The sequence below is a fragment of the Leptosomus discolor genome, chromosome 6, assembly GCF_034619465.1.
Source record: "Leptosomus discolor isolate bLepDis1 chromosome 6, bLepDis1.hap2, whole genome shotgun sequence".
Classification (NCBI taxonomy): domain Eukaryota; kingdom Metazoa; phylum Chordata; class Aves; order Leptosomiformes; family Leptosomidae; genus Leptosomus; species Leptosomus discolor.
In genome coordinates this window covers 44,413,721-44,426,787 of record NC_141396.1, presented here as the reverse complement: position 1 = coordinate 44,426,787, position 13,067 = coordinate 44,413,721, and the positions used below count along the sequence as shown (strand labels likewise).

At 39.7% G+C, this 13,067-nt stretch overlaps 1 protein-coding gene across 2 annotated transcripts in view; it reads left to right on the top strand.

Moving 5' to 3' along the window:
• The window catches only part of MINDY3 (MINDY lysine 48 deubiquitinase 3), a 62,987-nt gene that overhangs the window by 45,722 nt on the left and 4,198 nt on the right, over window positions 1-13,067 (top strand). For both annotated transcript variants that reach the window (XM_086467140.1, XM_086467141.1), the window contains exons 11-13: window positions 3,181-3,253; window positions 4,119-4,191; window positions 11,519-11,606. In XM_086467140.1, coding sequence (XP_086323266.1) covers window positions 3,181-3,253; window positions 4,119-4,191; window positions 11,519-11,606 — 234 coding nt within the window. The remainder of the gene's footprint in view (window positions 1-3,180; window positions 3,254-4,118; window positions 4,192-11,518; window positions 11,607-13,067) is intronic.

Here is a 13,067-nt window from a genome sequence, read left to right as displayed (position 1 = left end):
TCCTTCCGTATCGTGGACATTTTAAATGTTCTCCCTTGTTACGCTGGCTCCATGAGCTGCTAATTCATTAACAAGAACCTACCATAAAAGCATCTCCTCTTTAGAGTTACCTCCTGAATATTGAAATCACTGATTGTTTTGTTGTTAATAAGCTCTGTATGCTATGGCATCATCAATTTTAAGCTGAGAACTATTTGCAATAGTTTACTGTAATTCACTGATAGTAAAATACACTTCTTCTTAGTATGTTTTGTAATACTGACCCCCCAAAATTAAACTTTTCCAGTTCCGGACTATTCCAAATTAATTAAGAGTTGGTCACATATTATCAAATTTCACAGTGTACGTATGTACCTTATGATAGTCACAGAAGTGTTACCCATTATAACAGAGTGTATACTCAACAGCTGCACAACTTCATACATCGTTTGGCATCATGACACTAACTGTGTTGAGCTGTAGATGTTATTAATGCTGTACGGTCTCTTTATCTGCAAAGTGCTTTAACAAAAGCTTAGAACATGCGTAAATGTGAATATACACTGTTAAAGTATTCATTTTCTGTAAGCCTTCTAGTTACTATTCATTCATAAAATTGCTGGAATATTTTTCATTAAATAGTGGGTTTCTTCCAAATTAGTCACATTTATGGATCCTTAAAATTATACTATAATGATACTGAATGAATATAAAAACCTAAGGTTTATATTTCCAGTATATTAAGCAAGCCGTTTACAAGTTGTGCTCACTAGGAGAGACTCGAAGGACAAAGGGACTTCTCCCAAATTAGTTTCTTCTGTATGCTTTCTCACTCAGAGCTCTGGGGTACAGGATGATTGGAGAAGTCACATAGTACAGGAGTTTCTCTGCAGGCAAGCCTGCTCCTGACCTAAAGATGGGGTCTGCAGTCCAGTCACAGTGAAAGGTGGCACTTGTGCTGCAAGAGAGGCAGTATGCTGGAACCAGGAGTAATTTGGTTCTGATAAGTCTATCACATCTCGGGAACTAGGAGAGTTCTAGCAGACATGATTCACTGGGTCCATCTATATTAGCGATTTAGCATGTTGGAGAGCCGCTTTTTCCTGCAAATTTGCTTTGCATTTAGACTTGGAATCCTGCTGCATGTGCCGAAGGCTGTTTCTCTCCTGGTGGAGCCAACACTTGAAGCTGCACACAAGGAGGCCTTTCAGCATGCCTCACTGGCGGTGTGGGCGCAAGGGCTTCCAGCAAGGGGCTCTGCTCCTGCATGGTGTGCTTCTAGGACTGATGTTTGGTGCAAACTTCATGGCCAGTAAAGATGTGAAGTGGTACCCCTTAACACATCCCAGCAATGGAACCCCAACCCTTCACTCCGTGCCCTGCATTGCTTCTGACGTTGATGTTTGCATTGTGCTCATGTGGCAATGAGCACTTTCACTCCAATGATATATAACGGGCTGGTGATATAGAGCCTTGAAAGACAGGGCAGATGTCTCCTAACTTTTTGTCTAATATAATCCTGTATAATACCAAATTTTGTCTCTCTTGTACATGGAAGTGAGAGGAGCTCTGTAACCCCCATTGTATGTACTTTATGCCAGTAAGAGCTGCATCATTCATCTGTTCAGAGTAAAACTGTTGCCTGTTATTTTTAAGTGTGTGTTGTGTTCCATGTCCTCCCTGTTGGTGTGTCCTAGGCAGCTGGCTTTCATTCAGGAAACTTTTTAAGTATATGCTGGATGCCATTAGGTGTATATTTAAAATTCTTGATGGATTTGGAGTCAGCTATTAGGAGAAACTGGATAAGAGTGGAATTCTGGTCAAATGTATGATTCATTTCTGTTCTTTCCCTGAAGCAGTTCTCTTAATCTGTTAAAAGAACAGTAGGTCATTATGCATCTTTTAATTCTACGTTTTTCTGATTTCTTTTCTGTGCATTCCTTCAAATAAAGTACTGCAGACTTGCAGTTTAGACTGAAGTTCTCTGTTAGCACATATAGGTATAATAAGAGGATGTTGTGATTTTTCTTTTTCAAGAAAATCTAAGTCATCTTCAGAAACCAAAGTTGAGCTGAACTGGAAAGAAAAAGAAAAATTATTATGTGTACTTTATAAAACAGTTTAAGGTAACTTTTTGATTTGTAACAGATTTACATAATACAATATGAACAAGAGCAAGTTTCCCAGGGTTTAATGTTATTCAGAGTAATGTCAATGCTGTTACTTCTGGGGGTTTGTCTTTCCTGTTCATAGTGTAGCAGGTAACATCACATTTTCACTTTGACAGAGGGTGTATGGTCAACAGCAGTGTTTCCCTCTGAGCAAGACTTTAATTTTCCTTTCCATGTGGAAAAAAAAACATGTGATCCTAAATTTGCAAGAGGAGATGTAGGATTTTAACTACTCCTAGCGAGCAGGTTTTGGAGCTCTAATTTGGAGTTTCGTGTTCCGTTTGAACATCAAGTCTTTGTGTCTTTCTAGACTAAAGGGTGTCTTGAATAGGTGCCTTTCTTACCCTTTATGCCACCTTCCATTTCTCATTAATAACTTACTAATTTCACTTTTTTTACAATTTTTTTTGGCATAAAACCACAGGGCTATGCATTTGCTGGTTTTACAATAGGAGATAGACATGCACCTCCATATATGTTTTGGAAAGCATGATTGTATGTGAGATGAAAAAAGCCACAGATAAATAAAATCATTACAGTAGCCACTATTGAAAACATACTTTCTCATGCAGGTAACACATTTGTGTTCTGCCAGTCTGTGAAATGGACATCAAAACATTGTCTCACAGCTTTCTATCTAAATAAACTTTCTGTGTTTCTGTTGCATAGCACACTCAGTAAATTTCACTATTACATGTCTGTGTGTTTTCAGAGCTAAAGAATGAGACTATAAATCTAAATCTCCACATAATACATGTAGTCTCCAGTTAGCTTTTGTGCCATGACATCTGCGTGAAAAGACTTACATGAAATTTGTCTAGAAGTTTGTGGAATAATTTTTAATGTTCTTCTTGATCGTTTCATGTCACTGTCAGCAATATTGCCAAATTACCTTAATTTTTCTTCTGTATTTAACTTTTCATTAACTAAGGTCCATCTCTCTGTAGTATGGCTAACTACTTCCTTAGTCATCTGTATCTGAATTAAGAATATTCTGAAATATTCTTTCTTTTTTTTTTTTCCCCCTAAGGATATGGCCCTTGTTGCTCCTGAAGCGCCTTCAGAACAAGCTAGAAGGGTTTTCCAGACATATGACCCTGAGGGTAAGGGCTGTACTTCTTGCTGAAATAAGATTTTTTTTTTTTTAATCGAAATGTACTCATTCAGTAGAGACCACTTCCAAAGAGTACTGAATGCTGCATAGTGTCAAAAATAGGACTGTTATTTTCTAAAATTTGTTCCAAATACTGCATTTTCAAATCCATTTCAAATTCTATGCAAGGGTAATATGCTGTTTATACTTAAGCCTGTTAAGAGAGGAATGAAATACTTGGTACTCAAGAAATTTTCAATACAGTAGTTGATCTACGAGTGACATGAAATTCTAGGAGAATTCTGTAGTAAGAGAAGTTGAGAACAACATTGTGCGATAGAAAGTAGAGTTCTTAGAGCATAAGCTTTTTAACCTTGTAATGTACTTTGTAATTAACATAAAGCTAAAATGTAATTTGATTTATATTACGTATTCATAAACTGATGCTCTGATTGCTTTCTTCATGAAATTTTGTTCTTGAATGTATGTGGCATACATAGAAAATTTTGTTATGGTTTGGAAAAGAGAGGGTGTCTGACATTCAGGTACTATCGTAACTGATCAAAAGGGAAAAAATGTACAGTTTTTATCCCAAGGTATCTAGTGGAGATGGAGATTGCTATGAAGAGGCTGAGTTCTTAGCATATATTAAGCATCTAAGTGTATGAACAATAAACCCACAGTTTCTGTATTACACTCGTTTTTTTTTAAAGTGGGAGAGAAGTGTTTGAAAATTATGTTCATTCTAGAGCCCCACCATTTGTTTGCAAATTATAGAGATAAAGACATTCAGTATTGGTATTTTTGAGTAAAATTTGTACTTCTGGAAAGTGTTTTGTTTCTTTTCCTAATGAGAAGCTTTGCTACTTCTTCAGATAATGGTTTTATATCTGACACGCTGCTAGAAGATGTAATGAAGGCTCTGGACCTTGTTTCAGATCCTGAATAGTAAGTATAATAAAATGTAAATACTACAGAAGTATCAATGAACCACATATTAATTATAATTTAGGGTTTTGTCTGGATTTTTTTCTGGCTTGCATTCTGGGCACAGAATGTTATTTTGAAGTGTCAAAGTCAGCTTTAAATTAAATGGGAGGAATTCAAATTAAAATGTCTCTAACTTTGGTAGTGATAACTAGAAGCCAAAAACCCTTCAGACCTACTGCATTACTATACATTGAGATTGAGGAGATAGTCATGAATATGTTTCTGTATGTTAACGAGGGTGAAACCGTGTGCCAAAAGAGCCAAACAGTACGCAGAGGCAGACGAGTACTGGGAGTACTGGATTACCACTGGATCTAGCTACAGAGTTTGAAGCTGAAACTGCTTCACTTAACTTTTTTGTTTCCACCAACACTCAGTACCTTGTAGTGTTTATAATTGTCATTTGTTTCCGGAAACAACACCTTGATTCTTAGCATTACAGTTAAAACTATCAAATGAAAAGGTAATTTATTTTAGATCTTATGTGGACAGACAGGACTAATACTCAGTGGCAGCAGTTAACCCTCGGTGTCAAAGCTCACCACATTTTGCCACTGAGTGCTTAAACCAGAAAGGACAGCTATATGCTGGAGCTTTTTAACATCTCCAAAAGATGGTTCTGCTCTTCTGTAAATGTATGGTCTGGTTTATTGGGGTCTAAATCGGTTGTTCCTGTAGAATGGCAGTGGAGACTGCAAATTTACTTAACACAGCCATCTGGAATTTGCTGGATGTCATTTTCTGTCTTTTCAAATGTGACAAAGTACAACAAAGTTTACTGAGCTGTTCTCTGTGAAGGAGTGAAAATTGAAATCGAAAAACACCCAGGAAACTAAACCCAAAGAAACTGCGAGACAAAAAGGCTAGTGTTTGTATAATGTCCGTCAGTAGTGAAGTCTGCAAAACATTTTTTTTTTTAAAGGGAAGGAAAGAAAAAACCCTTAGTTTAATAGGTCTGAGAAGCTTTCTTTTGGCCTCAATAAAGCTGCAAAAATCCTCTTTCTGCAGTTTTTTTCCAATTTGGCTGTTTGGCCTTCAGGGCATTTGTGACACAGCACTGGCCTGTTTCATCATACATAGCACACCCAACCATAAATTGATGTAGGAAAAGCCCCAGTCAGAAGGCCTGCTATATTGAAAAGCCATAAGCAAACCATGGAATATTCAGTCTTGAATCATCTCCTTTTAAATAAAAATGTTGTCTAATGTTACTGTCTTGAGGACCTACTCTGCTTTTGTTCTAGATGTCTTGTCTATTTAATGTTGAACACAAGTATAAATAACACATTTCAAATTCCATATAGGCTTTTCTGGTTGGCTTTTTGTTTGTTTGTTTGTTTTTAAGTAAAATTAAAGGCATTGCTTCCAAGTGTACTGTTTACATTTTTTAGTTCAGGAACTAAATGGAAATTCTTTGTGATCATCTAATCGAAGGCTCTGTCTCAGAATCTCAAGATGAATAACTTGTCAGACCTGCTTAGACTTTGAGAATTACAGAAGGGAAAACTTTGTAGAGCATATGTGAATTAACAGGGCAGATCAGCCATTCCAGTACTGAATGCCATTGTGAGTGATTTTAGTAAAATGTTCTAGTCTTTTAGTAAACACCTCTGAGGACCCAGCTCTCTTCTTTGTTCTGTCCATTTGTTTCTAAAAGCCATCTGATACTCCTTAGGGCACCGATTTGAGTACATCTGTCAGTCTAGGTCTAGCTTGTTTAAAACATTTTGTCCTATCTGCCTGTTTGACCAGTGCTGGTGGCTGTTGTCCCCACACACCTCTCAGCCATAACAGCACAAGGGATCAGTGTCATCATCGCAACATTCACAACCTCTTCCGTTAAAATGCTGGACGTCGTACTGAAGTGACTGAGGCATGTACACACATGTGTTTTGGTAGCTCTGCTGTCATATCAGTAACATTGAATCATGTGAGCTATTTGCTGAATGCAAAACCCTCAGCTGAAGAATACAGCAATCAAATTTTATTAAATCTCCCCTCCTGTTTAATTGATTTAACTTTGAACACTCTCCATAATTAAAAACTTAGTATGGCTCTGCATTTTTGAACAGTTTTTATATTTCATTAGTGAGTATAGAGCTTGCTTTAATTTTTATTACATAATTGTACCTGCATTTTCAAAATTATCTTTACCTAAATCTGCCTTGGTTCTGTTTGCAAACACAGCTCTATTACAGCATTTCAAAAATTTGAGCAGGTTTCAGACAGCTATGGAAATATCTTAGATTTTGTGCTTTGAGAGCAGTAAGAATGAGCAATAGAAGGATTAAAGTCTGGTATCTTGCGAATCCTCAGTTGTAGCTTCACTTGAGTAGTGAATTATTTTTTTTTCCAGATACTAAATTAACATAGTTTATAGGTTATCACATTGTTTTATGAATTTTGGAATTCCTCTTCCAAGAGCCTTAAGAGCCACTCTCTTTAAGACTCGCATACATATTCTGGGTGGATTTAGGCAGAAACAAAATGAAGCCAAATAATTTACTACCAGTACTGTGTTACGACTAAGAAAGGAATCACAGAATCACAGAATGTTAGGGGTTGGAAGGGGCCTCGAAAGATCATCTAGTCCAACCCCTCTGCCAGAGCAGGACCACCTAGAGTAGGTCACACAGGAATGCGTCCAGGTGGGTTTTGAAAACCACTCCACAACCTCTCTGGGCAGCCTGTTCCTTATGTTAATGTGGAACCTCCTATGTTCCAGCTTGCACCTGTTGCCCCTTGCCCTGTCATTGGCCATCACCAAGAAGAGCCCGGCTCCATCCTCCTGACACTTACCCTTTATGTATTTATAAACATTAATGAGGTCACCCCTCAGTCTTCTCTTCTCCAAGCTAAAGAGACCCAGCTCCCTCAGCCTTTCATCATAAGGGAGATGTTCCACCCCCTTCATCATCTTTGTGGCTCTGTGCTGGACTCTTCCAAGCAGTTCCCTGTCCTTCTTGAACTGAGGGGCCCAGAACTGGACACACTATTCCAGATGCGGCCTCACCAGGGCAGAGCAGAGGGGGAGGAGAACCTCTCTCAACCTGCAAACCACACCCTTTCTAATACACCCCAGGATGCTATTGGCCACAAGGGCACATTGCTGGCTCATGGTCATCCTGCTGTCCACCAGGACCCCCAGGTCCCTTTCCCCTACGCTACTTGCTAACAGCTCAGTCCCCAACCTATGCTGGCACACGGGGTTGTTCTTTCCCAGATGCAAGACTCTACACTTGCCCTTGTTGTATTTCATTAAATTTCTCCCCGTCCAGCTCTACAGCCTGTCCAGGTCTCGCTGAATGGCAGCACAGCCTTCTGGTGAGTCAGCCACTCCTCCCAGTTTTGTGTCATTAGCAAACCTACTGACAGTGCACTCTGTTCCCTCGTCCAGGTCATTGATGAATATATTGAACAGTACTGGTCCCAGTACTGACCCCTGAGGGACTCCACTAGATACAGGCCTCCAACTAGACTCTGTCCCATTGACAACAACTCTCTGGCTTCTTTCCTTCAACCAATTCACAATCCACCTCACTACGCAATCATCCAGACCCCTCTTCCTCAGTTTAGGCGTGAGGATGCTGTGGGAGATGATGTCAAATGCTTTACTGAAATCGAGATAAACCACATCCACTGCACTGCCATCATCTATCCACCTGGTTATGTCTTCATAAAAGGCTATCAGGTTCGTCAAACATGACTTTCCCTTGGTGAAGCCATGTTGACTGCTCCTAGTGACCCTCTTATCCTTGATATGCCTAGAGACAGCGCTGAGGATAAGTTTTTCCATCTCCTTTCCAGAGATGGAGGTGAGGCTGACCAGTCTGTAGTTACTTGGGTCCTCCTTCTTGCCCTTTTTGAAGACTGGAGTGACATTTGCTTTTCTCCAGTCCTCAGGCACCTCACCTGTTCCCCACAACTTACCAAAGATGATGGAGAGTGGTCTAGTAATGACTTCTGCCAGCTCCTTAGCACCCGTGGGTGCATTCCATCAGGGCCCATGGATTTATGTATGTCCAGCTTGCTTAACTGACCCCTAACCCAGTCCTCATCAACCAAGGCAAACTCCTCCTTTATCTTGACTTCCTCTGGGGCCTCAGGGGTCTGGGACTCCTGAGGACAGTCTCCAGCAGCATAGACAGAGGCAAAGAAGGCATTCAGTAACTCTGCCTTCATTGTATCCTTAGTCACCAGGGCACCCGCCTCATTCAGCAGTGGGCCTACATTGCCTCTACTGTTAGTTTTGTCTGCAATGTATTTGAAGAAGCCCTTTCTGTTGTCCTTGATGTCCCTTGCAAGGCTTAACTCCAGGGAAGCCTTAGCTTTCCCGGTTGTCTCCCTATGTACTCTGACAACAGTCTTACATTCCTTACATTCCTCCCAAGTGGCCATCCCCTCCTTCCAAGATCTGTAGACTCTTTTCTTCCACTTGAGTTTGCCCATCAGTTCCCTGTTTAACCACGAGGGTCTCCTGGCTCCCTTTCTTGATTTCCTGCCCACTGGGATGCTCCAATCTTGAGCTTGGAAAAAGTGGTCCTTGAATATAAACCAACTATCTTGTGTCCCTTTACCTTCTAGTACCCTGTCCCATGGGATTTCCTCTAGCAATTGCTTGAACAGGCCAAAGTTGGCCCTGCTGAAGTCCAGGGTTGTGATCCTGCTCGGTATTCTGTTCCTACCGCACAAGATCCTGAACTCCACCATCTCATGGTCGCTGCAGCCAAGGAAGGCTGCCCTCAACCTTCACCGCTTCAACCAGACCCTGCTTGTTAGTGAGTGTAAGGTCCAGCAGTGCTTCTCTCCTAGTTGGCTCATCCACCATTTCCATCAAGAAGTTACCATTGAAGCTACTTAAAAATGGAGACATGTAAATGGTGGCCAAAAGGATAAGAGTCTTACCTACAGTGATAATCAAAAAGACCTTAGTGAGACACTTTCTGCCCACGGTCCCCCACAAAGGAGACGTAGGTGGTTACAGGCCTAGGTGGTAGGAGAGGCAGCTATGAGAAGCCAAGTCTTCTGAAAGGGAAATGTAGTGCCTACATGAAAAAAATGAGGAAGAATCTACATTTATGGAATGTTAAATGTAAATACAAAAGAAAGCAGAGTTAAAAATCTTCTGAAGGCTAATCTGCAAAGTTATAATGAAATAAAAGCTAGTAGGTACTTTTTTAAGCCTGTCAGAACTAGGAGACTTGCGAGACATCTGTAGTTCTGATAGGTGATCCCAAATATTAAAACATATTCAAAGTCAGTAAGAAAAGGGTAGTGAATTCTTCGTCTTAACTGGGGAAGACGCTAAGGGGTAGTGCTTGTTTTCCCTGGGGAAGATTAGAGGGAGGTTTCTACACTTAAGCCTTTTTATGGGTGGTCAGAGTAACAGTTTGAAGTGTCAAGATAAGTAAAAACCCCAAAATTCTGAAGAAATATCAGGATGAAATTGGTGAACTGGGTTTGGGTTACATACCACTATAAACTGTCCTGATACCAGACAGTACCAGAATGAGAAGGTGACAAATGGACAACAGAACTTAGAAGAGGATTTGAAGGCCAATCTGGGGAAAATTCACATGTAAAAGTTTCATGTGTAAACACGGGATAAGAAGGAAGGTTTTCTTGTAGGTAAATAACTGATTAAAGCATAAAAATGTCCTTTTTTTCTTAATGGAGGAAGATCATTAGAGGAATTTTACAGGAATTTGTATTAGGTCTGTGAACTTTGTCATCACACTGGTGAGGATTTCAAGGTAGGGATTAAGATGATAGTTTGCTGCTATTGCAAAAGTATTTGAGATACTAAAAAATTGTGTGAAAGAGCAGCAGAAGTTACTGGAAGACAGGGTAATAGAGAAGTCTCAATACAGTAAATGTAGATTGATTGCAGGGGATAAAACAATCCTGGTTTTACATACACGTTGTTGGGCTGTGAGCTAGATGTTACCATTCAGGAAACAGATTGTAGATTTAAACTGATACTTGGTGACAGACAGAGATATGAAGTGCAATTTCTAGGAATTATGCCATTGTATAAATGCATGATGTTTCACTCCATCTTAAAAAGGAACATTGTAGAAAGGTATCAAGAAGGCAGCAAGGCTAATGGAAGGTACAGAATGGCATTAGTACAAGGAAGAACTAGGTCAGGACTGTTCAACTTGGAAAAGAGAGACAACCACTGGCATGGAAGAGAGGTTTCTAAAATCAGGAGTCTCATGATAAATAGGGCATGATTGGCAATTGCTTCTCACAACACAAAAATGAGGTGTCATCAGACTGAATTATCAGGTGAAAGGTTCGAAACAGGAGATACCTATTCCTAGAATCCATAGTTTAATTTTAATTTTGTGAGTGCGGTTTATTAAATGCCACAAATGTGTATGGATTCAAAGCCAATTAGGCACATGCATGGAAAGAAAAAATATATGTCTTTGTGTTTTAGATACTGCCTCTCACTGAAGGTGTCTCTGAGCAGCAGACTGCTGGAAATGGGGAGGGTAAACGAGGGATATCACTATGTGTTTGCCAGAAACAGGACACTGGGCAAGGCGCTCTGTTGGTTTGATCCAGCGAGGATGTTCTTGTGTATAGTACAGCTTGTAACTTAGGCAAGAGGATAGGTCGATGCAAATAAAGGTTTAAGCTATCTGATGCTTGTAGAAATATATTGCTTAAACAGTAATATAAAGCTATAATTGACATTTGTTTGTAGTGGCCTGAAATTCTACCATATTCATGCAGTAAGGCTTTCAGATTAGTATTGTTAATGTTTTCATTATTCGTTGTTTTTGGTTTCTTTGCTATCAAGGACGTGATGTAAATAAGAAATGTATCTGTTAAACTTAATTTCATTTCAGTGAACCTAGAAAATCTTGGAGGCTTTTCAAATCTCCATTTAAAAACAGGTTGTTTGGCAGTTTCAGAGCTGTATTTAAAAGATGATTGGTTTGTGTATCTAAGTTCAAGAACACTTACAAGACAGCAGAACGCCTTTTGGGCTGCAAACCTGGTTTTAGATGATACGGGTTTCAAATTATTTTACCAAATATGGTGGTCCTTCAGAATTATCACTTATTTGATTTAAAATAACAGATTACTTTTATTTAAAAATAACTGTGTTTTGGCAACTTGCATGCCATCCTGGTGCAGTTGTCAGTTACGATTAAAAATAGAAGAGCATTGCTATACTTGGCAGCCAGTACTGTGGTAGCAGAGCATAACTTAGCCACGCAAGAAGAAAAATGTCTTACTCATACTTTTCTGTTCAATGTTTTTATCATAGTGTAAACCTCATGAAGACCAAATTAGACCCAGAAGGACTGGGCATCATATTACTGGGTCCCTTTCTGCAAGAATTCTTCCCTGAGCAGGTAATCAATATGGCTTTATTGCTGCAGAGCATTGTCTATTCGGCGTATCTTTGAGATTCATGAATCACAATTAAAACACTATTCACAGAGCTATTTTTAATAATAAATATTGCATTCATTTGACACAGCTGACCAGCAAATAACTTCTTGTACCACACAAACAAACTGCCGACTTCTGTTTTGCATAAGGTGTCCATGATTTTGTCAGCTTTACACTGGAAGGAAACTCCATTGTAGTGACGAGTTCTAAAATTAACTTCAGGAAATAGATAATCATTTTTCATATGAAATAGAACTGGTTCCCTACTCAGAAAGTTTGAGTTTGGCTTTTCTGAGAATAAATAACTGTACCATTTTTATCAATATTACAAATGTCTGCTGTAATTGCTAGCAAACGGGAAAAGGTTGCAAACTTATGTAAGACTATTTTTATGTGTGTATCTAATAATGTAAAATTTTTGATGGTTTAACAAAAAGTCATGATAGAGTTGTGTTTACCATATGTGGAAGTCAGTATCTGCCAGGGTAATGGAAAATTATTTTCAAACTTTCAGTCTGTTCCATGTATCCGTAGCACCGCCACTGAGAAGCACATGTTAACCTAGCGCTGCTATCCTCTCCTCCCTTTGCCCTGGCTCACATTTTCCTGCCCTCATGGTGCCTCCCTCCTGCCACCAGGAACCTCTTTGTACAGATACATGGTAAACCAGAACAGGGAGCTGGTCTGGATGAGAGCTGTCTTTGCAGGTTTATGGAGGCTTGTTCCGTGGCCAGGCAAATGCTTGTATTGGCAGAGGAGAGAGGGTTTCCCCAGGGAGAGAAAGCTAGGCTGGTGGAGGCAAGAGGCGAGGCAAGAGGCGGGCCAAGAGGAGTGCTTGTGTGGAGGCTTTTGTAGCTTCACATGTCATTGAAAGTACATGGCTTCATTTTTACAACCAAGGAAATGTGAAACTACTATTTTTAAAATGCCTCCAGCGAGACTCTTGTTGTTAAGGGCTGTGCAGCACCATCTGGGTGTAGCGTTCTGTAGCATGAAACAATCTGGTCATTCAGAAGACACTAGAACTGCACTGCCAAAGATGGTAGGGACTGAATACATCATTAAGAGATGATTCATCATCTGGAGGAAAAAAAAAAAAGGAGTTGGAGTGTTCATTTTCTCCCGATTTACAGAATTACATCTGCATTGTGTATTTGCCAACTGTTTCTTCTTCCTTTCATTTGTATATCCAGAAGTGGAAATATCTGTACAATTGAATAGAATTTAATCATATTTCTTACAATTACATTACACTTGCAAATCTGGCAGACTCCACTACTTAATTTTGGGCCCCAGATGGTTGGAAGGAAGTTCAGAAAGCCTGAGTACATCCTCCATAATTGGCTGTGCCTAAACTGTCTGGTACTGTGGGCCATAAGTAGCTGAAGGAGAAACCAGCCATCGTGTGGGGCTGCTGCCTC